Source organism: Lepus europaeus, chromosome 16 (assembly GCF_033115175.1).
Source record: "Lepus europaeus isolate LE1 chromosome 16, mLepTim1.pri, whole genome shotgun sequence".
In the NCBI taxonomy this organism is placed as follows: domain Eukaryota; kingdom Metazoa; phylum Chordata; class Mammalia; order Lagomorpha; family Leporidae; genus Lepus; species Lepus europaeus.
In genome coordinates, this window is record NC_084842.1 from 90,522,062 (window position 1) to 90,546,132 (window position 24,071).

At 68.6% G+C, this 24,071-nt stretch overlaps 1 protein-coding gene across 1 annotated transcript in view; it reads left to right on the plus strand.

Moving 5' to 3' along the window:
* ZFYVE28 (zinc finger FYVE-type containing 28) overlaps positions 1-18,014 on the plus strand; it is a 121,649-nt gene extending 103,635 nt beyond the window's left edge. The window contains exons 10-13 of the mRNA XM_062212943.1: positions 150-266; positions 15,401-15,505; positions 17,169-17,272; positions 17,694-18,014. Of these exons, the coding sequence (XP_062068927.1) occupies positions 150-266; positions 15,401-15,505; positions 17,169-17,272; positions 17,694-17,825 (458 nt within the window). The 3' untranslated portion in view covers positions 17,826-18,014. The remainder of the gene's footprint in view (positions 1-149; positions 267-15,400; positions 15,506-17,168; positions 17,273-17,693) is intronic.
* The last annotated feature ends 6,057 nt before the right edge of the window (positions 18,015-24,071 follow it).

Below are 24,071 nucleotides of genomic sequence, written 5' to 3' on the forward strand. Positions count from 1 at the left end.
TCACTCGCGGGTTTCTGCTCCTGCTGGAGGAGTCGCCCCCAAGGGCTGGAGGGATTGGGGCCGCGCTGGTCACTGGTCCTGGACTCTGGCCAGCCCGACCCAGCCTCCTCTCTGTCTTTCTGTCCCTCTGCTGTGGTCCTGACCCCCAGGGGTGGCTGACCAGCTGCAGACAAACTACGCAAGTGACCTGAGAAGCATCCTCAAGACGCTGTTTGAGGTCATGGCCACCAAGCCTGAAGCCGATGACAAGGAGAAGTTAAAGAAGGGTCAGTGTCCCGGAGGGTTGGGGTCCCCTCAGGACAGGCTCTGAGGCCCTGCTGGCCGCCCTTGGGGGCGACGGTGCACCCGGAGACTCGTGTGACCTGCCACACGTGCCTGGCCACCTGCTGGTGGAGCCCAGGGACGCAGCACAGCCAGGCTGTGCCGGGGGACACGGCCCAGAGAAGCAGCCCCACCCCAGCTCTGCCCGTGGACCACAACCCCCCACAGGCTCAAGCCTGCAGCACCTGGCTCCTGTCCTCCCTGGCCCTGCCGCAGTCAGGTATTAACTTGCTGCCGACAGTGTGTAGGGAGATGTGTCTGTCCTCTTAAAGATGGGACCAGACATGCCGGGGGCCCCTCCCCTCCAGAGCCACCCACATCCAGACCAGACATAACGGGTCCCCTCCCCCTCAGAGCCACCCACATTCAGACCAGACATAACGGGTCCCCTCCCCCTCAGAGCCACCCACATTCAGACCAGACATAACGGGTCCCCTCCCCCTCAGAGCCACCCACATTCAGACCAGACATAACAGGTCCCCTCCCCCTCAGAGCCACCCATATCCAGACCCACACACAACGGGTCCCCTCCCCCTCCAGAGCCACCCACATCCAGACCAGACATAACGGGTCCCCTCCCCCTCAGAGCCACCCACATTCAGACCAGACATAACGGGTCCCCTCCCCCTCAGAGCCACCCACATTCAGACCAGACATAACGGGTCCCCTCCCCCTCAGAGCCACCCACATTCAGACCAGACATAACAGGTCCCCTCCCCCTCAGAGCCACCCATATCCAGACCCACACACAACGGGTCCCCTCCCCCTCCAGAGCCACCCACATCCAGACCAGACATAACGGGTCCCCTCCCCCTCAGAGCCACCCACATTCAGACCAGACATAACGGGTCCCCTCCCCCTCAGAGCCACCCACATCCAGACCCAGGCACAACGGGTCCCCTCCCCCTCAGAGCCACCCACATTCAGACCCAGACGTAACGGGGTCCCCCCACCTCAGAGCCACCCACATTCAGACCAGACATAACGGGTCCCCTCCCCCTCAGAGCCACCCACATCCAGACCCAGACGTAACGGGGTCCCCTCCCCCTCAGAGCCACCCACATCCAGACCCAGGCACAACGGGTCCCCTCCCCCTCAGAGCCACCCACACCCAGACCCAGACGTAACGGGGTCCCCTCCCCCTCAGAGCCACCCACATCCAGACCCAGGCACAACGGGTCCCCTCCCCCTCAGAGCCACCCACACCCAGACCCAGACGTAGCGGGGTCCCCTCCCCCTCAGAGCCACCCACACCCAGACCCAGACGTAGCGGGGTCCCCTCCCCCTCAGAGCCACCCACATCCAGACCCAGACGTAGCGGGGTCCCCTCCCCCTCAGAGCCACCCACATCCAGACCCAGACGTAGCGGGGTCCCCTCCCCCTCAGAGCCACCCACATCCAGACCCAGACGTAGCGGGGTCCCCTCCCCCTCAGAGCCACCCACACCCAGACCCAGACGTAGCGGGGTCCCCTCCCCCTCAGAGCCACCCACACCCAGACCCAGACGTAGCGGGGTCCCCCCACCTCAGAGCCACCCACACCCAGACCCAGACGTAGCGGGGTCCCCCCACCTCAGAGCCACCCACATCCAGACCCAGACGTAGCGGGGTCCCCCCACCTCAGAGCCACCCACACCCAGACCAGACACAACGGGTCCCCTCCCCCTCAGAGCCACCCACACCCAGACCCAGACGTAGCGGGGTCCCCCCACCTCAGAGCCACCCACATCCAGACCGAGACGTAGCGGGGTCCCCCCACCTCAGAGCCACCCACACCCAGACCCAGACGTAGCGGGGTCCCCTCCCCCTCAGAGCCACCCACATCCAGACCCAGACACAACGGGGTCCCCTCCAGAGCCACCCACACCCAGACCCAGACGTAGCGGGGTCCCCTCCCCCTCAGAGCCACCCACACCCAGACCCAGACGTAGCGGGGTCCCCCCACCTCAGAGCCACCCACACCCAGACCCAGACGTAACGGGGTCCCCTCCCCCTCAGAGCCACCCACACCCAGACCCAGACATAACGGGGTCCCCTCCCCCTCAGAGCCACCCACACCCAGACCCAGACGTAGCGGGGTCCCCTCCAGAGCCACCCACATCCAGACCAAGACGTAGCGGGGTCCCCTCCCCCTCAGAGCCACCCACATCCAGACCCAGACACAACGGGGTCCCCTCCAGAGCCACCCACACCCAGACCCAGACGTAGCGGGGTCCCCTCCCCCTCAGAGCCACCCACACCCAGACCAGACACAACGGGTCCCCTCCCCCTCAGAGCCACCCACATCCAGACCCAGACGTAGCGGGGTCCCCTCCCCCTCAGAGCCACCCACATCCAGACCCAGACGTAACGGGGTCCCCTCCCCCTCAGAGCCACCCACACCCAGACCCAGACGTAGCGGGGTCCCCTCCCCCTCAGAGCCACCCACACCCAGACCCAGGCACAACGGGGTCCCCTCCAGAGCCACCCACATTCAGATCCAGACGTAACGGGGTCCCCCCACCTCAGAGCCAACCACATTCAGACCCAGACGTAACGGGGTCCCCCCACCTCAGAGCCACCCACACCCAGACCCAGGCACAATGGGCCCCCTCCAGAGCCACCCACACCCAGACCCAGACGTAGCGGGGTCCCCTCCCCCTCAGAGCCACCCACACCCAGACCCAGACGTAGCGGGGTCCCCTCCCCCTCAGAGCCACCCACACCCAGACCCAGACACAACGGGCCCCCTCCAGAGCCACCCACACCCAGACCCAGACGTAGCGGGGTCCCCTCCCCCTCAGAGCCACCCACATCCAGACCCAGACGTAGCGGGGTCCCCCCACCTCAGAGCCACCCACACCCAGACCCAGACGTAGCGGGGTCCCCTCCCCCTCTGAGCCACCCACACCCAGACCCAGACGTAGCGGGGTCCCCTCCCCCTCAGAGCCACCCACACCCAGACCCAGACACAACGGGCCCCCTCCAGAGCCACCCACACCCAGACCCAGACGTAGCGGGGTCCCCTCCCCCTCAGAGCCACCCACACCCAGACCCAGACGTAGCGGGGTCCCCTCCCCCTCAGAGCCACCCACACCCAGACCCAGACACAACGGGCCCCCTCCAGAGCCACCCACACCCAGACCCAGACGTAGCGGGGTCCCCTCCCCCTCAGAGCCACCCACATCCAGACCCAGACGTAGCGGGGTCCCCCCACCTCAGAGCCACCCACACCCAGACCCAGACGTAGCGGGGTCCCCCCACCTCAGAGCCACCCACAACCAGACCCAGACGTACCGGGGTCCCCCCACCTCAGAGCCACCCACACCCAGACCCAGACGTAGCGGGGTCCCCCCACCTCAGAGCCACCCACACCCAGACCCAGACGTAGCGGGGTCCCCCCACCTCAGAGCCACCCACACCCAGACCCAGACGTAGCGGGGTCCCCTCCCCCTCAGAGCCACCCACACCCAGACCCAGACACAACGGGCCCCCTCCCCCTCAGAGCCACCCACACCCAGACCCAGGCACAACGGGGTCCCCTCCCCCTCAGAGCCACCCACATTCAGACCAGACGTAACGGGGTCCCCCCACCTCAGAGCCACCCACATCCAGACCCAGACGTAGCGGGGTCCCCTCCCCCTCAGAGCCACCCACACCCAGACCCAGACGTAGCGGGGTCCCCTCCCCCTCAGAGCCACCCACACCCAGACCCAGGCACAACGGGGTCCCCTCCAGAGCCACCCACACCCAGACCCAGACGTAACGGGGTCCCCTCCCCCTCAGAGCCACCCACACCCAGACCCAGACATAACGGGGTCCCCTCCCCCTCAGAGCCACCCACACCCAGACCCAGACGTAGCGGGGTCCCCTCCAGAGCCACCCACATCCAGACCCAGACGTAGCGGGGTCCCCTCCCCCTCAGAGCCACCCACACCCAGACACAGACGTAGCGGGGTCCCCCCACCTCAGAGCCACCCACACCCAGACCCAGACGTAGCGGGGTCCCCTCCCCCTCAGAGCCACCCACATCCAGACCAGACACAACGGGTCCCCTCCCCCTCAGAGCCACCCACACCCAGACCCAGACGTAGCGGGGTCCCCCCACCTCAGAGCCACCCACACCCAGACCAGACACAACGGGTCCCCTCCCCCTCAGAGCCACCCACACCCAGACCCAGACGTAGCGGGGTCCCCTCCCCCTCAGAGCCACCCACACCCAGACCAGACACAACGGGTCCCCTCCCCCTCAGAGCCACCCATATCCAGACCCAGACGTAGCGGGGTCCCCTCCCCCTCAGAGCCACCCACATCCAGACCCAGACGTAGCGGGGTCCCCCCACCTCAGAGCCACCCACACCCAGACCCAGACGTAGCGGGGTCCCCTCCCCCTCAGAGCCACCCACACCCAGACCCAGGCACAACGGGGTCCCCTCCAGAGCCACCCACATTCAGATCCAGACGTAACGGGGTCCCCCCACCTCAGAGCCACCCACATTCAGACCCAGACGTAACGGGGTCCCCCCACCTCAGAGCCACCCACACCCAGACCCAGGCACAACGGGCCCCCTCCAGAGCCACCCACACCCAGACCCAGACGTAGCGGGGTCCCCTCCCCCTCAGAGCCACCCACACCCAGACCCAGACGTAGCGGGGTCCCCTCCCCCTCAGAGCCACCCACACCCAGACCCAGACACAACGGGCCCCCTCCAGAGCCACCCACACCCAGACCCAGACGTAGCGGGGTCCCCTCCCCCTCAGAGCCACCCACATCCAGACCCAGACGTAGCGGGGTCCCCCCACCTCAGAGCCACCCACACCCAGACCCAGACGTAGCGGGGTCCCCCCACCTCAGAGCCACCCACACCCAGACCCAGACGTAGCGGGGTCCCCCCACCTCAGAGCCACCCACACCCAGACCCAGACGTAACGGGGTCCCCTCCCCCTCATAGCCACCCACACCCAGACCCAGACGTAGCGGGGTCCCCTCCCCCTCAGAGCCACCCACACCCAGACCCAGACGTAGCAGGTCCCCTCCCCCTCAGAGCCACCCACACCCAGACCCAGGCACAACGGGGTCCCCTCCAGAGCCACCCACATTCAGACCAGACGTAACGGGGTCCCCCCACCTCAGAGCCACCCACATCCAGACCCAGACATAACGGGGTCCCCTCCCCCTCAGAGCCACCCACACCCAGACCCAGACGTAGCGGGGTCCCCTCCAGAGCCACCCACATCCAGACCCAGACGTAGCGGGGTCCCCTCCCCCTCAGAGCCACCCACATCCAGACCCAGACACAACGGGGTCCCCTCCAGAGCCACCCACACCCAGACCCAGACGTAGCGGGGTCCCCTCCCCCTCAGAGCCACCCACACCCAGACCCAGACGTAGCGGGGTCCCCCCACCTCAGAGCCACCCACACCCAGACCAGACACAACGGGTCCCCTCCCCCTCAGAGCCACCCACACCCAGACCCAGACGTAGCGGGGTCCCCTCCCCCTCAGAGCCACCCACACCCAGACCAGACACAACGGGTCCCCTCCCCCTCAGAGCCACCCACACCCAGACCCAGACGTAGCGGGGTCCCCTCCCCCTCAGAGCCACCCACACCCAGACCCAGACGTAGCGGGGTCCCCTCCCCCTCAGAGCCACCCACACCCAGACCCAGACACAACGGGCCCCCTCCAGAGCCACCCACACCCAGACCCAGACGTAGCGGGGTCCCCTCCCCCTCAGAGCCACCCACATCCAGACCCAGACGTAGCGGGGTCCCCCCACCTCAGAGCCACCCACACCCAGACCCAGACGTAGCGGGGTCCCCCCACCTCAGAGCCACCCACACCCAGACCCAGACGTAGCGGGGTCCCCCCACCTCAGAGCCACCCACACCCAGACCCAGACGTAGCGGGGTCCCCCCACCTCAGAGCCACCCACACCCAGACCCAGACGTAGCGGGGTCCCCTCCAGAGCCACCCACACCCAGACCCAGACGTAGCGGGGTCCCCTCCCCCTCAGAGCCACCCACATCCAGACCCAGACGTAGCGGGGTCCCCTCCCCCTCAGAGCCACCCACACCCAGACCCAGACACAACGGGCCCCCTCCAGAGCCACCCACACCCAGACCCAGACGTAGCGGGGTCCCCTCCCCCTCAGAGCCACCCACATCCAGACCCAGACGTAGCGGGGTCCCCCCACCTCAGAGCCACCCACACCCAGACCCAGACGTAGCGGGGTCCCCCCACCTCAGAGCCACCCACACCCAGACCCAGACGTAGCGGGGTCCCCCCACCTCAGAGCCACCCACACCCAGACCCAGACGTAACGGGGTCCCCTCCCCCTCAGAGCCACCCACACCCAGACCCAGACGTAGCGGGGTCCCCTCCCCCTCAGAGCCACCCACACCCAGACCCAGACGTAACGGGGTCCCCTCCCCCTCAGAGCCACCCACACCCAGACCCAGGCACAACGGGGTCCCCTCCCCCTCAGAGCCACCCACATTCAGACCAGACGTAACGGGGTCCCCCCACCTCAGAGCCACCCACATCCAGACCCAGACGTAGCGGGGTCCCCTCCCCCTCAGAGCCACCCACACCCAGACCCAGACGTAACGGGGTCCCCTCCCCCTCAGAGCCACCCACACCCAGACCCAGACGTAGCGGGTCCCCTCCCCCTCAGAGCCACCCACATCCAGACCCAGACGTAACGGGGTCCCCTCCCCCTCAGAGCCACCCACACCCAGACCCAGATGTAACGGGGTCCCCTCCCCCTCAGAGCCACCCACACCCAGACCCAGACGTAGCGGGGTCCCCCCACCTCAGAGCCACCCACATCCAGACCCAGACGTACCGGGGTCCCCTCCCCCTCAGAGCCACCCACACCCAGACCCAGGCACAACGGGGTCCCCTCCAGAGCCACCCACACCCAGACCCAGACGTAGCGGGGTCCCCTCCCCCTCAGAGCCACCCACACCCAGACCCAGACGTAGCGGGGTCCCCTCCCCCTCAGAGCCACCCACATCCAGACCCAGACGTAGCGGGTCCCCTCCCCCTCAGAGCCACCCACATCCAGACCCAGACGTAGCGGGGTCCCCTCCCCCTCAGAGCCACCCACATCCAGACCCAGACGTAGCGGGGTCCCCTCCCCCTCAGAGCCACCCACACCCAGACCCAGACGTAGCGGGGTCCCCTCCCCCTCAGAGCCACCCACACCCAGACCCAGACGTAGCGGGTCCCCTCCCCCTCAGAGCCACCCACATCCAGACCCAGGCACAACGGGTCCCCTCCCCCTCAGAGCCACCCACACCCAGACCCAGGCACAACGGGTCCCCTCCCCCTCAGAGCCACCCACACCCAGACCCAGGCACAACGGGGTCCCCTCCCCCTCAGAGCCACCCACATTCAGACCAGACGTAACGGGGTCCCCCCACCTCAGAGCCACCCACATCCAGACCCAGACGTAGCGGGGTCCCCTCCCCCTCAGAGCCACCCACACCCAGACCCAGACGTAGCGGGGTCCCCTCCCCCTCAGAGCCACCCACACCCAGACCCAGGCACAACGGGGTCCCCTCCAGAGCCACCCACACCCAGACCCAGACGTAACGGGGTCCCCTCCCCCTCAGAGCCACCCACACCCAGACCCAGACATAACGGGGTCCCCTCCCCCTCAGAATCACCCACACCCAGACCCAGACGTAGCGGGGTCCCCTCCAGAGCCACCCACATCCAGACCCAGACGTAACGGGGTCCCCTCCCCCTCAGAGCCACCCACACCCAGACCCAGACGTAGCGGGGTCCCCCCACCTCAGAGCCACCCACACCCAGACCCAGACGTAGCGGGGTCCCCTCCCCCTCAGAGCCACCCACATCCAGACCAGACACAACGGGTCCCCTCCCCCTCAGAGCCACCCACACCCAGACCCAGACGTAGCGGCGTCCCCCCACCTCAGAGCCACCCACACCCAGACCAGACACAACGGGTCCCCTCCCCCTCAGAGCCACCCACACCCAGACCCAGACGTAGCGGGGTCCCCTCCCCCTCAGAGCCACCCACACCCAGACCAGACACAACGGGTCCCCTCCCCCTCAGAGCCACCCATATCCAGACCCAGACGTAGCGGGGTCCCCTCCCCCTCAGAGCCACCCACATCCAGACCCAGACGTAGCGGGGTCCCCCCACCTCAGAGCCACCCACACCCAGACCCAGACGTAGCGGGGTCCCCTCCCCCTCAGAGCCACCCACACCCAGACCCAGGCACAACGGGGTCCCCTCCAGAGCCACCCACATTCAGATCCAGACGTAACGGGGTCCCCCCACCTCAGAGCCACCCACATTCAGACCCAGACGTAACGGGGTCCCCCCACCTCAGAGCCACCCACACCCAGACCCAGGCACAACGGGCCCCCTCCAGAGCCACCCACACCCAGACCCAGACGTAGCGGGGTCCCCTCCCCCTCAGAGCCACCCACACCCAGACCCAGACGTAGCGGGGTCCCCTCCCCCTCAGAGCCACCCACACCCAGACCCAGACACAACGGGCCCCCTCCAGAGCCACCCACACCCAGACCCAGACGTAGCGGGGTCCCCTCCCCCTCAGAGCCACCCACATCCAGACCCAGACGTAGCGGGGTCCCCCCACCTCAGAGCCACCCACACCCAGACCCAGACGTAGCGGGGTCCCCCCACCTCAGAGCCACCCATTCCCAGACCCAGACGTAGCGGGGTCCCCCCACCTCAGAGCCACCCACACCCAGACCCAGACGTAACGGGGTCCCCTCCCCCTCAGAGCCACCCACACCCAGACCCAGACGTAGCGGGGTCCCCTCCCCCTCAGAGCCACCCACACCCAGACCCAGACGTAGCAGGTCCCCTCCCCCTCAGAGCCACCCACACCCAGACCCAGGCACAACGGGGTCCCCTCCAGAGCCACCCACATTCAGACCAGACGTAACGGGGTCCCCCCACCTCAGAGCCACCCACATCCAGACCCAGACATAACGGGGTCCCCTCCCCCTCAGAGCCACCCACACCCAGACCCAGACGTAGCGGGGTCCCCTCCAGAGCCACCCACATCCAGACCCAGACGTAGCGGGGTCCCCTCCCCCTCAGAGCCACCCACATCCAGACCCAGACACAACGGGGTCCCCTCCAGAGCCACCCACACCCAGACCCAGACGTAGCGGGGTCCCCTCCCCCTCAGAGCCACCCACACCCAGACCCAGACGTAGCGGGGTCCCCCCACCTCAGAGCCACCCACACCCAGACCAGACACAACGGGTCCCCTCCCCCTCAGAGCCACCCACACCCAGACCCAGACGTAGCGGGGTCCCCTCCCCCTCAGAGCCACCCACACCCAGACCAGACACAACGGGTCCCCTCCCCCTCAGAGCCACCCACACCCAGACCCAGACGTAGCGGGGTCCCCTCCCCCTCAGAGCCACCCACACCCAGACCCAGACGTAGCGGGGTCCCCTCCCCCTCAGAGCCACCCACACCCAGACCCAGACACAACGGGGTCCCCTCCAGAGCCACCCACACCCAGACCCAGACGTAACGGGGTCCCCTCCCCCTCAGAGCCACCCACACCCAGACCCAGACGTAGCGGGGTCCCCCCACCTCAGAGCCACCCACACCCAGACCAGACACAACGGGTCCCCTCCCCCTCAGAGCCACCCACACCCAGACCCAGACGTAGCGGGGTCCCCTCCCCCTCAGAGCCACCCACACCCAGACCAGACACAACGGGTCCCCTCCCCCTCAGAGCCACCCACACCCAGACCCAGACGTAGCGGGGTCCCCTCCCCCTCAGAGCCACCCACACCCAGACCCAGACGTAGCGGGGTCCCCTCCCCCTCAGAGCCACCCACACCCAGACCCAGACACAACGGGCCCCCTCCAGAGCCACCCACACCCAGACCCAGACGTAGCGGGGTCCCCTCCCCCTCAGAGCCACCCACATCCAGACCCAGACGTAGCGGGGTCCCCCCACCTCAGAGCCACCCACACCCAGACCCAGACATAGCGGGGTCCCCCCACCTCAGAGCCACCCACACCCAGACCCAGACGTAGCGGGGTCCCCCCACCTCAGAGCCACCCACACCCAGACCCAGACGTAGCGGGGTCCCCCCACCTCAGAGCCACCCACACCCAGACCCAGACGTAGCCGGGTCCCCTCCAGAGCCACCCACACCCAGACCCAGACGTAGCGGGGTCCCCTCCCCCTCAGAGCCACCCACATCCAGACCCAGACGTAGCGGGGTCCCCTCCCCCTCAGAGCCACCCACACCCAGACCCAGACACAACGGGCCCCCTCCAGAGCCACCCACACCCAGACCCAGACGTAGCGGGGTCCCCTCCCCCTCAGAGCCACCCACATCCAGACCCAGACGTAGCGGGGTCCCCCCACCTCAGAGCCACCCACACCCAGACCCAGACGTAGCGGGGTCCCCCCACCTCAGAGCCACCCACACCCAGACCCAGACGTAGCGGGGTCCCCCCACCTCAGAGCCACCCACACCCAGACCCAGACGTAACGGGGTCCCCTCCCCCTCAGAGCCACCCACACCAAGACCCAGACGTAGCGGGGTCCCCTCCCCCTCAGAGCCACCCACATCCAGACCCAGGCACAACGGGTCCCCTCCCCCTCAGAGCCACCCACACCCAGACCCAGGCACAACGGGGTCCCCTCCCCCTCAGAGCCACCCACATTCAGACCAGACGTAACGGGGTCCCCCCACCTCAGAGCCACCCACATCCAGACCCAGACGTAGCGGGGTCCCCTCCCCCTCAGAGCCATCCACACCCAGACCCAGACGTAGCGGGTCCCCTCCCCCTCAGAGCCACCCACACCCAGACCCAGGCACAACGGGGTCCCCTCCAGAGCCACCCACACCCAGACCCAGACGTAACGGGGTCCCCTCCCCCTCAGAGCCACCCACACCCAGACCCAGACGTAGCGGGGTCCCCTCCAGAGCCACCCACACCCAGACCCAGGCACAACGGGGTCCCCTCCAGAGCCACCCACACCCAGACCCAGACGTAACGGGGTCCCCTCCCCCTCAGAGCCACCCACACCCAGACCCAGACGTAGCGGGGTCCCCCCACCTCAGAGCCACCCACATCCAGACCCAGACGTAGCGGGGTCCCCTCCCCCTCAGAGCCACCCACACCCAGACCCAGGCACAACGGGGTCCCCTCCAGAGCCACCCACACCCAGACCCAGACGTAGCGGGGTCCCCTCCCCCTCAGAGCCACCCACACCCAGACCCAGACGTAGCGGGGTCCCCTCCCCCTCAGAGCCACCCACATCCAGACCCAGACGTAGCGGGTCCCCTCCCCCTCAGAGCCACCCACATCCAGACCCAGACGTAGCGGGGTCCCCTCCCCCTCAGAGCCACCCACATCCAGACCCAGACGTAGCGGGGTCCCCTCCCCCTCAGAGCCACCCACACCCAGACCCAGACGTAACGGGGTCCCCTCCCCCTCAGAGCCACCCACACCCAGACCCAGACGTAGCGGGTCCCCTCCCCCTCAGAGCCACCCACACCCAGACCCAGGCACAACGGGGTCCCCTCCAGAGCCACCCACACCCAGACCCAGACGTAACGGGGTCCCCTCCCCCTCAGAGCCACCCACACCCAGACCCAGACGTAGCGGGTCCCCTCCCCCTCAGAGCCACCCACACCCAGACCCAGGCACAACGGGGTCCCCTCCAGAGCCACCCACACCCAGACCCAGACGTAACGGGGTCCCCTCCCCCTCAGAGCCACCCACACCCAGACCCAGACGTAGCGGGGTCCCCTCCAGAGCCACCCACACCCAGACCCAGGCACAACGGGGTCCCCTCCAGAGCCACCCACACCCAGACCCAGACGTAACGGGGTCCCCTCCCCCTCAATGCCACCCACACCCAGACCCAGACGTAGCGGGGTCCCCCCACCTCAGAGCCACCCACATCCAGACCCAGACGTAGCGGGGTCCCCTCCCCCTCAGAGCCACCCACACCCAGACCCAGGCACAACGGGGTCCCCTCCAGAGCCACCCACACCCAGACCCAGACGTAGCGGGGTCCCCTCCCCCTCAGAGCCACCCACACCCAGACCCAGACGTAGCGGGGTCCCCCCACCTCAGAGCCACCCACACCCAGACCCAGACGTAGCGGGGTCCCCTCCCCCTCAGAGCCACCCACATCCAGACCCAGACGTAGCGGGGTCCCCTCCCCCTCAGAGCCACCCACACCCAGACCCAGGCACAACGGGGTCCCCTCCAGAGCCACCCACACCCAGACCCAGACGTAGCGGGGTCCCCTCCCCCTCAGAGCCACCCACACCCAGACCCAGACGTAGCGGGGTCCCCTCCCCCTCAGAGCCACCCACACCCAGACCCAGGCACAACGGGGTCCCCTCCAGAGCCACCCACATCCAGACCCAGACGTAGCGGGGTCCCCCCACCTCAGAGCCACCCACACCCAGACCCAGACGTAGCGGGGTCCCCTCCCCCTCAGAGCCACCCACACCCAGACCCAGACGTAGCGGGGTCCCCTCCCCCTCAGAGCCACCCACACCCAGACCCAGACGTAGCGGGGTCCCCCCACCTCAGAGCCACCCACATCCAGACCCAGACGTAGCGGGGTCCCCTCCCCCTCAGAGCCACCCACACCCAGACCCAGGCACAACGGGGTCCCCTCCAGAGCCACCCAAACCCAGACCCAGACGTAGCGGGGTCCCCTCCCCCTCAGAGCCACCCACACCCAGACCCAGACGTAGCGGGGTCCCCTCCCCCTCAGAGCCACCCACACCCAGACCCAGGCACAACGGGGTCCCCTCCAGAGCCACCCACATCCAGACCCAGATGTAGCGGGGTCCCCTCCCCCTCAGAGCCACCCACACCCAGACCCAGGCACAACGGGGTCCCCTCCAGAGCCACCCACACCCAGACCCAGACGTAGCGGGGTCCCCTCCCCCTCAGAGCCACCCACACCCAGACCCAGACGTAGCGGGGTCCCCTCCAGAGCCACCCACACCCAGACCCAGACGTAGCGGGGTCCCCTCCAGAGCCACCCACACCCAGACCCAGACACAACGGGGTCCCCTCCAGAGCCACCCACACCCAGACCCAGACGTAGCGGGGTCCCCTCCAGAGCCACCCACACCCAGACCCAGACACAACGGGGTCCCCTCCAGAGCCACCCACACCCAGACCCAGACGTAGCGGGGTCCCCCCCCCTCAGAGCCACCCACACCCAGACCCAGACGTAGCGGGGTCCCCCCACCTCAGAGCCACCCACACCCAGACCCAGACGTAGCGGGGTCCCCTCCCCCTCAGAGCCACCCACACCCAGACCCAGACGTAGCGGGGTCCCCTCCCCCTCAGAGCCACCCACACCCAGACCCAGACGTAGCGGGGTCCCCCCACCTCAGAGCCACCCACACCCAGACCCAGACGTAGCGGGGTCCCCCCACCTCAGAGCCACCCACACCCAGACCCAGACGTAGCGGGGTCCCCTCCAGAGCCACCCACACCCAGACCCAGACGTAGCGGGGTCCCCTCCCCCTCAGAGCCACCCACACCCAGACCCAGACGTAGCGGGGTCCCCTCCCCCTCAGAGCCACCCACATCCAGACCCAGACGTAGCGGGGTCCCCTCCCCCTCAGAGCCACCCACACCCAGACCCAGACGTAGCGGGGTCCCCTCCCCCTCAGAGCCACCCACACCCAGACCCAGACGTAACGGGGTCCCCTCCCCCTCAGAGCCACCCACACCCAGACCCAGGCACAACGGGGTCCCCTCCAGAGCCACCCACACCCAGACCCAGACGTAGCGGGGTCCCCTCCCCCTCAGAGCCACCCACACCCAGACCCAGACGTAGCGGGGTCCCCTCCCCCTCAGAGCCACCCACATCCAGACCCAGACGTAGCGGGGTCCCCCCACCTCAGAGCCACCCACACCCAGACCCAGACGTAGCGGGTTCCCCTCCCCCTCAGAGCCACCCACACCCAGACCCAGACGTAGCGGGGTCCCCCCACCTCAGAGCCACCCACATCCAGACCAGACGTAGCGGGGTCCCCTCCCCCTCAGAGCCACCCACATCCAGACCAGACGTAGCGGGGTCCCCTCCCCCTCAGAGCCACCCACACCCAGACCAGACGTAGCGGGGTCCCCTCCCCCTCAGAGCCACCCACACCCAGACCCAGACGTAGCGGCGTCCCCTCCCCCTCAGAGCCACCCACACCCAGACCCAGACGTAGCGGGGTCCCCTCCCCCTCAGAGCCACCCACATTCAAGAAAATGGGAAATGGCGAGAAGTCTGCTACCTGCTATAATTTGCCTCCCTCAGCACACGGCAGGTCCACACGTGCTCTCTCACACATGCAGACACACATGCAGACACACATGCTCTCACAGACATAGCAGGCACACACATGTTCGCACAAGCCCACATGGTCACACACGTCATACACATGACGTGGCGTGTATGGGGGGAGGCATCGTGGCAGGGATGGATTGGGCACAGAGAGGTGGGCCCTTGGTTCCTGCAGAGTCTGAAGGTAGAAGCAGGCGCCACCCCTGCTGGCTGCCCCTCATGCTGGGCTGAGGGTCTGTTCTGGGGGCTTCTGCTGCCAGGGATCTGGGCACACAGGCCGCTGCCCTCCCGGAGCCCTGGCAGCAGGGTCCTGGCCCGTGGGAGGAGCCTGTGCTGACCAGCTCTGCCTTAGGGTGTGCTGCACAGCCCACACCCTGCCAGGGAGTCAGGGCAGGGCGGCACTCTGGAAACCCTGCTTCCGAAAGCTGGCAGTGTGGACTGGCTCTGCGGACAGGGTTGTGGGCCCCTCGGGCCTCGCCCTGCCTGGGGGCCACAGATGCAGGACCTGGGCGGGATGCCCATGGGCAGGGGCAGCTGCTCGCTCCAGGGTCCCCACAGAGAAGGAGCCATCAGGCTGAAAGACCCTGGCCGGGGCCAGACCCAGCCTGCTCCGGTGACGTACTCCACCTGCTGTGGTCACTGGGTTTGGGGGAGCCGACCCCCTGTTGGCTGCACCAGCTGTGCCCACCGGGGCGGGGCACGGTGCACGAGTGTGTACCACACAGCAGCTCTCTCTCCCAGTCACCCAGACACTGCGGAGTGCCGCCTTGGAGGACTGCGCCCTGTGCCAAGAGACCCTGTCGTCCTCCGAGCTCGCAGCCAAGACCTGTGATGGGGACTTTGAAGGTGTGTGGGAAGCTCACCTGCGGGGCGGAGAGTGACGGGGCCTGCGCTGGACGCTTCACCTCTGGCCCAGACACAGGCTCGGGAAGGCAGCTCTCGTCCACCGAAGCTCTCTGTAGGCCACCAGGGTGCGCGGCTGCCCTGGGAACAGCCTCCCACCTGCTTCCCTCCTGGCTTCCCAGTGGGCAACAGGGCCCTCCCTGCCCCGCGACCTCACGGCCCTCCCGCGGGCCTGGTCCTCCATGTCTCAGCCTGGTGGGCAGAAGGTGCAGGGGCGCAGGGCTGAGGCCTGGCTGTGGCTCAGGGTCCTGGGGAACAGGCCCACGCCTGACACCCAGCAGTTCACCTGCAGCTCCTGGGGACCCAGACGCTCCCTTGAGTGCAGGAGTCACGGGAGCCAAGGGCGTTCGTGTGGGAGCCTCTGCCAGGAGCCTGGTGGCCGGGTGGGGACGCAGGGCCAGGGAGGACCCTTAGCCCATGGTGAGCAGGAGGCCTAGTGGCTGGGTGGGGACACAGGGCCCATCTGTCAGGAGGCCCTTAGCCCGTGGTGGGCAGGAGCCTGGTGGCCGGGTGGGGACTCAGGGTCCTTAGCCCACGGTGGGCAGGAGCCTGGTGGCCGGGTGGGGACGCAGGGCCCATCTGTCAGGAGGCCCTTAGCCCACGGTGAGCAGGAGGCCTGGTGGCCGGGTGGGGACGCAGGGCCCATCTGTCAGGAGGCCCTTAGCCCACGGTGGGCAGGAGCCTGGTGGCCGGGTGGGGACGCAGGGCCAGGGAGGACCCTTAGCCCATGGTGAGCAGGAGCCTGGTGGCTGGGTGGGGACGCAGGGCCAGGGAGGACCCTTAGCCCATGGTGAGCAGGAGGCCTAGTGGCTGGGTGGGGACACAGGGCCCATCTGTCAGGAGGCCCTTAGCCCGTGGTGGGCAGGAGCCTGGTGGCCGGGTGGGGACTCAGGGTCCTTAGCCCACGGTGGGCAGGAGCCTGGTGGCCGGTGGGGACGCAGGGCCCATCTGTCAGGAGGCCCTTAGCCCACGGTGGGGCAGGAGCCTGGTGGCCGGGTGGGGACACAGGGCCCATCTGTCAGGAGGGCCCTTAGCCCGTGGTGGGCAGGAGCCTGGTGGCTGGGTGGGGACTCAGGGCCAGGGAGGACCCTTAGCCCATGGTGAGCAGGAGGCCTGGTGGCCGGGTGGGGACACAGGGCCCATCTGTCAGGAGGGCCCTTAGCCCGTGGTGGGCAGGAGCCTGGTGGCCGGGTGGGGACTCAGGGTCCTTAGCCCGTGGTGGGCAGGAGCCTGGTGGCCGGGTGGGGACGCAGGGCCCTTAGCCCATGGTGGGCAGGAGGCCTGGCTGAGGTACACGCTGCAGGAGAGCACCTGGCCCAGGGTGGCCAGAGCTGCAGGCAGAATCTGGACAGGAGAGGGCCGGGGCCAGGGTGTGGTCATCCAGCAGGTGCTCCTGTCACACACACCGTCAGCCCTGGTGGCCTGGCCTGGGGTGAGGCGTGGGCTGCAGCCGGGCACTCGGGTCACCTGCACAGGGTTTCCTGAATCGCAGCCGGGTCCGAGCAGAAGTCGGGGTGGGTGGGGGGCAGCTGCACACACCCCAGGCCTCCACCCCTGGCCCCAGCCGCCCACCCGCGGTGGTGATGTGCCCCCGCTCTCGTGACAGATCCCCCCGAGTGGGTGCCCGACGAGGCCTGCGGCTTCTGCACCGCGTGCAAAGCGCCCTTCACCGTCATCCGCCGGAAACACCACTGCCGAAGCTGCGGGAAGGTAGGTGGGGCCGCGGGGCGGGGCGGGCACTGCCGCAGGTGCGGGGGAGGTCGGCGGGGCCACGGGAGGACCACCTGCTGTCTGGAAGTCAGGACCCACGCTGCTCTGCGTGGCTGATGGGGCCTTTGGGGTCTTTGTGCAGAGGCCCGGCCATGACTCCAGGGGCTCAGTCCACGAAGCGTGCGTGCCCAGCCCTGGCCAGTCGGAGCCGGGGTAGGGTGGAGGGGAGCTTGGCTCTGAACAGGAGCTGCAGTGGCCGTGGTATGGGCCTGGAGCCCTCCGGAGAGCCCTGCCCAGGGTTTTCTGAGGGTCCCAGCTCCTTAGCCCGACAGCTCCTACCAGGATGGGAGGTGTCTGGGGGGGCCGGGGGGGGGGGAGCTGTGCAGGCCCTGCCCGCCAAGCCGGTCCCTTCTGCTCCTAGATCTTCTGCTCCCGCTGCTCATCGCACTCAGCGCCGCTGCCCCGCTACGGGCAGGTGAAGCCTGTGCGCGTGTGCACACACTGCTATATGTTCCACGTCACGCCCTTCTACAGCGACAAGGCGGGCGTCTGACCGCGCCGGCCCGGAGCGCCTGCCTTGCTGCCTCTCATCAGGCTGCCGCTGCCGCAGGACCCCCGACTTCCAGAAAGCCCGCCCCTCTGTCCCTGGCCTCCCCACCCTCAGGGACCCCAGGCCAGCCGCGGGGGGCCAACAGGAGGTCAGCTTTGCTTGACGGGGGCCCCGGGCTGCCGGCGGGGCAGGGCTAGGGCTAGGCTGCGGGAGCGGGGCCCAGGCTGGACGCGTCCACACAGCGGCCACTCCGCCGGCCTCCTCTGGCAGAGGAGGGGACGCCCCCTGCCCACCCGCTTCCCCGGCGCCCGCCGCTGCTGCCCCACCTCAGGACCCCGCTACAAAACACTCATCTCATTTCTCCTCAGAGTGGGAGGGGCATGGCTGTGCGCTGGTGCCTGCCCACCGTTGTCCACCTGCGGGGGGACAGGGACCTGGCCCGGCACTGACACCACAGGCAGGGAGGCTCCTCGGGTTTGTGGGCCAGGGCTCACCGGGCAGCCCAGCCCCTGGGAGGCCCCTGGGACCCCGGCCCGCTTCCTCAGCCCCAGGGCAGACAGGCCCCGGGCTGAGACAGCCCAGCAGCCCGCACGGACACCTCCTCAGGCTTAAATCTCAGGCTTCACATTGCAATGACGATTGCAGTTTTATTTTTAGGGAGATGACACACCTACTGCTTCTTTTATAGGATAAAATCCAATTACTGTCTCACAGTGGAGCCCACAGGCACAAAACGGCTTCTGTAAGGGGAAAAGTCTATCCCGGAGGGAAGATGATATATTGAGATTATTATTTTTATTTTCTAAATGCTGTAATTCAAAACCATTTCCATAAATCTATTTAAGGATTGCAGGCTCTGGTTTCTGTGCGAGCACCGACCCCCGGCCGAGCGCACTCAGCCAGGAGGTGGACAGCCGGGGCAGGACTTGCTGCCTCCCGCACGTCCCCAGCTGAGCCGCCGGCCTGTGCTCTTGGCCACCCCTCCTTGGGGCCCATCCCCTGGCGGCCTTTGGGGGCCTGGCAGGGAGAGTGCAGGGGCTGTGGGGCCTTGCTCCACTCCTGGGACTTCCGAGCCCCTGGAGGGCAGGGCTGTGAGTGGAGGGGGCAGTCCCTGTAGCCACTCGCTGGAGGGAAAGTTCCAGAATGCGGGGCTGAGCCTTCAGCAGCAAAAAAAAAAAACAAGAGTGGGGGTGCCCAGGGGGCCTCAGTGGCTGCCTATCTCCCGGCCTAGCGGGCGGAGCACAGAGATGGCCCCCATCCTCGCCGCATGGGCTCGTGGGCAGCTGCCCGGCGGGGGTCCAGGGGAGCCGGCCCTGCTGCCACCCACTGACCAGGGAGTCAGCCCTGCAGGGAGCCCTCCTGCAGCTACAGCGCCAGGCCCGTCTGTCGGGCACTTACAGGCTCGGCCTCCACACGCAGGGGTGGGAGGCAGGCAGGTCCTGAGCCCTCTGGGCCAGCCTCGCCTGCCTGCGTGTAGTGGGGGATGGGGAGCAGGGCAGCCCCTCCCTGAGGAGCCCCCTGTCCTGTCTGCGGGGGAGGGGTTCCCTGGACCGGGAAGTTGCTGTGCCGCACTCAGCGTGGGGTGGGTCATTACCCCCACCCCAAGGGCAGAGCCCGGATCTGGCGGGGGACCGGCCCAAGGTTAGTGCAGCTAAGGGAGCTCTGGAAGGGTGGGTTGGGAGACCTGGGAAAGGTCGGGTATGGGCCACAAGCTGCAGGGTTGGCGTGACCCTGGGGAGCCAGCCTTGAGCTCGGTGGGGTCAGCTCCCTGCGCCTCCGCGTCCCATCGTCACCGTCCCGTGGTCCTTCCCGCTGCCACATCCCGGACTTCGCACCTGCGCTCCCCCCGCTGCTCAGCAGCGTCTCGAGGCGGCAGGTCTGGTTCTCAGGAAGTGGCAGAGCTGGTGCTGGGCGTTAGGAGCCAGGAAGTGCTGGCCCTGGCTGCCTGTGCCTGGGGACCACTCGCGGCAGGGGCCGGGGGCTTCTCTACGCTGGGAAGAGGGCTGGCAGCATCCCCCACACCCCAGCCCAGCCCAGCAGCAGGCAGGGGTCGTAGGCCAGGCTGGGCCCTTCCCAGGTGCACGCAGCCTGCAGCAGCCCACAGGCAGGCCAGCAGGTCACGGCCTGGAGGCCTGGGGCACAGAGGTCGCCATGGCCAGCCTTGGGGAGGTGGCACCAGGGTGGGGAGAGAGGAGTCCCAGGCAGTCTCACCCGCCCTCAGTGCTGACAGCTCAGCCCCACAGCAGCAGCCCAGCACTCCGGCCTCCGGAGCTGCCCCGCTGCCTGCCCCTAGTGGCTCACCCGTACAGCTGGCCCGTCTTCGGGAATCCCAGGCCAGCCCAGTCCTGGCTGGGAGGCGGTAAGGCCTCTCGCCTCACTCTCCTGTTAGCCATGCGGATGCCCAGGTTAGGCTGGGGTCAGGGAGGCTGGGAACAGAGGCCATATGACCCTGGGGCATCAGGAAGATGACGGCCAAGCCGCAGAGACAAGCCGAGGCAGGGACCCCTCCTTCCCGGGCTCCTCCAGGGTCCTGGTTGCAGCTCTTATTGGCCACAAGGGGGCAGCCTACCCCACCGCCTCCTCAGTGCCTTCTGGCTCAAGGGGGAGCCGGAAATGGCCAGGGCGGCCGGCAGTGGCCATGCACCCCAAGTCAGGAAGCCCCCCAGCTTGTGCAGCCAGACTTGGTGTTCAGGCTCTCGTCTGCAGGGTCCTAACCCTAACCCTCAGAGGCCCACAGCTGGCACAGCAGTGACCAAAGGCGAGGCAAGCTGCTGTGTCTAAATGGCTGGGGAAGCTGCGGAAGGGGCTGTCCTGCCCCAGCTGGATGCCTCCGCCCCCACCCCCACCCCACACACAGCAGAGACCCCATCATGCCCCTCGTCCCAGGCTTCCCTCCCCCAGGCCTCTGAGAAGAGCAAGCCAGCACAGCCATGGGGCTGGGGGCCGCAGCACGACAGGCTAGGCCCTGTGCCTGCCCCGTCCCAGGCCCTCCACCTCGGCGCCTCGGCGCACTGTGCAGTGTGCGGCTCAGCGCACACCCACCCCCATAAAAATGTCTGAAGTCTTACTGTTGCTTTTGGACGTTTTTGCTACGAGAGATCCCGAGTTTACAGTTGTCCCGGTTGTCCGGGCTCATCAGCGCCCTGGGGAAAGCTTGTGCAGCGAGCACACCCCCTCCCCAGCAGCTGTCCACCACGCGGGCGCGAGGTTAGGGCGCACGGACGTCTGATCAGACCTTTGCCTGTATCTTGAAGACAGCGTCTCCCCGAGTGTCAGCTTTCGGGAAGGCCCCCAAGTGCTCAGAGGCCTGGCCTGGGGCCCGCACCGGCCAGCCAGGCAGCTATGGCCCCAGCCCGGGCTGTCCTTGAGCTTGTGGTCCTGCAGGCCCGGCCTCCAGGCCCAGCTGCCTGTGGGCAGGGCCAAGGGCAGAAGCGCTGTCCCCTCTGTCCCTGCCACCTCCTAGCCCCCAAGAGGCAGGTACTGTCGCTCCCATCTTACAGGGAAAGAAACCAAGGCTCTGCTGAGTGAGTCTCAGGGCCGTATCCCAATCCAGGGTATCTCTGGGGAAGAAACCAGTGACAGGCCCCCCGGGGCATGCCGGGTGCCAGCTCACAGCCAGGCCTCCCAGTGCAGGGAGCCCAGCTGGGGGGCGGGGCTAGTCACACCCGGTGACCGTGTCAGGAGCTGTCTGACCCGGCTCCCCAGGCCTGCCCAGAGGCAGGGCTGCAGGTGTGGGCAGCTTCTGACCAGGTGGGCCGGGCAGAGCAGCCTCCTGGCCAAGGGGCTGGAGCAGGGTCACCCCAGTGACTGCGGAGGGGGCGGGGTAGGGCCCCTTGGGGAGGAGGCTCTGCAGGGGCGGGGTGCTCCGGGGGCCGTGCTGAGCCCCCAGTCACCCTGAGAAGTCTGTGTGTGTAGGAGGTTGATCCTGGGTTCAGAGAAGGGCACAGGGCGGGGCCAATGTTCTAGAGGGTTCTGTCCCCAGGGTCTCACGGGTCTGGGGGTGGGATCCCTCAGATGGAGGAGCCATGGAAGCCGAGGCCAGGGAGGGGTGGGGAGAGGGACCCCGAAGCCCTTCCGCCCACACGGAGGTGGCCCTTTCTGGGTTCAAGCCTCTATGGGGGCGGGTAGGCCTGGGCTCGCACAAAGCAGTGAGGACCCAGAGGGGAGGCTGAGGGGGTCTGCGGCCTGGTCCCGGCAGGCAGGGTGCAAAAGGGACTCGGGGCGGGGTTGAGGGAAGAGGCTCCCCAGACTACCGACTTCGCTGGTTTCCACCGGGCGGGTCTGGAACCCGGTTCTGGGGCGGGGGCGGGGGCCGAGGGGCACGCCACCCCGTCCACCCCGGACCCCGGCGCCTGGGCCCCGCGGAGCAGGTTAGAGACCCCCGCTCCCAACCCCATGCCCTCCGCCACCTCTGCCTCTGCCGCTTCCGGGTCTCCCCGCCCCCCCCCCCGCTTCCGCCCCCCAGGCCCACGCAGCCCCGCGCTGGCTCGGTGGACCCCGGAGCGCCCCGGGCGGAGACGCCCGAACCACGGAGAGTGCTCGGTTCTGGGTGTGGCCGGGGGCGGCGGGGCGGGGGTGCGGGGCAGAGTCCCGAAGCGGCCTAGGTGGAGGTGGAGAATCTGCTAGGCTGGCAGGTAGGCAGCACCCCACGGCCACACCTGGGCACCTGCCTGTGGCAAGCGGGAGGGGCCGCATCCGGCGCGCGCTCTCGCGCTCCTAGCAGAACCCACCAGGGGGCCCAAACCTCGCCCAGTGTTGACCGCAGGTGGGGAGCGGCCAGGGTGGACCCCCAGGACTGGGTACCCTCCTTGGCCACGCACGGCTCCGCGCAGCCCTGCGGACTGACGCGGAGGGGCCGCAATGTCCGGCGCCTGCTGGCCCTGGTCCAGGCTGGCCCGGGGGGGCATCGGGCTCCGGCCGGGGCCCTTCGGAGCGGGCGCAGAGTGACAGCCGTGGCTCACCGCGCACAGGTGCCCCGAGCTGTGTAACCAGCCCCGGATCACGACGCGCGAACCTCCGCTCTGCGGGCATTTGGGGACCACCAGCGTCTCTAACCCCCAGAGGTCTGTTTCCTTCCCAGTCACTGGGCAGAGACGCGAGGGGCTGCAAACAGGGCGTGCGCGCCGCTCCCGAGAGCCCGCGGCGCTGAGGTTCGGACAGCTTGTTTTTCTGGCAGCAGCACCCCCCGCCCCAACTTGGCACTTCCATGGGGAGGGTCCAGCCGCCTCATCCCACAAACCTCTCCAGCGCCTCCCAAGCTAGCAACTTCTGAAGCCCGTGAGAGGGGCCGCACCAGTCTGCACCTGCCCATTCTTGCACCTGTTGGGCCAGTCTCGGAACCAGGGGGCCCCTGGGCGACCTCTCCTCGGCCAGGGGGCACCGCGCCTGCCACTGGGGGGGGGGGCGCCCACCCTCATACCGGACACGGAACTCTTGGGGGCCCCTAACGACGGGGACGGCCGTTCTTGCTCCCCCTCCACCCGTGGTGTCCACGCAGAGCACTGAGGGGCCCCTCCCGCTCCGGGCCTCGGCTCCCCCATGGACACCCTCGGGGGGCCTGGCTCTCAGTCCCGACCGTGTGCGTCCCGGCCCTTCCCGACGCCATCCCGGGTCCCGCGGATGGGGGCTTCGTTGGCCGGCCCCGGAGCAGACCGCGGGGCCCCCTCCTCCAGCGGAGCCAGCGGTGGAAGCCGGTCGTGGACAACAGGTTCCCGCGCGCGGCCCCTCGCCCCTCGAGGGCTCCCGGTCCTAACGGGCCGCGGCGCGCCCCGCTTCCTCTCGGCAACGCGTCGGGCCGCGGCGTCCTCATTGGCCGCGCGCCCCGCAGCTGGCCATTGGTCCGCCGTCCCTGTTTTACATAGGCCGCTCTGGCCCAATCGGCGCGCAGCGCCTACTTAACATGCACGGCGGCCGCCAGTCAGCGAGCGCGGGGGCTGGGCCACCACGTGCTGTTGCTAAGCTTGGGCTTCTAAATTGTTACTACCGCGGCGGGCCTATCGGAGCCGCGCTTCGCATCTGTCAACAGTCTCGGCCCGGCCCGAGGCGCTCGGCCCGTCCCCATTGGCCCCGGCCCGGCGCGGCGCCCGCCTCCGGAGCCGGGGCGCCGGCTCCCATTGGCCGCGCCGGCCGCCGCTCGCCCTTATGTGTCAATTTGAGGGCCCGAGGCGGAGGGTGGCGGCCGAGCGCTCAGCGAGTCCGCCGGAGTCGGGGAAGTGGTGCCGCCGGGCGCGCGGGGCGGGCGGCGAGCGG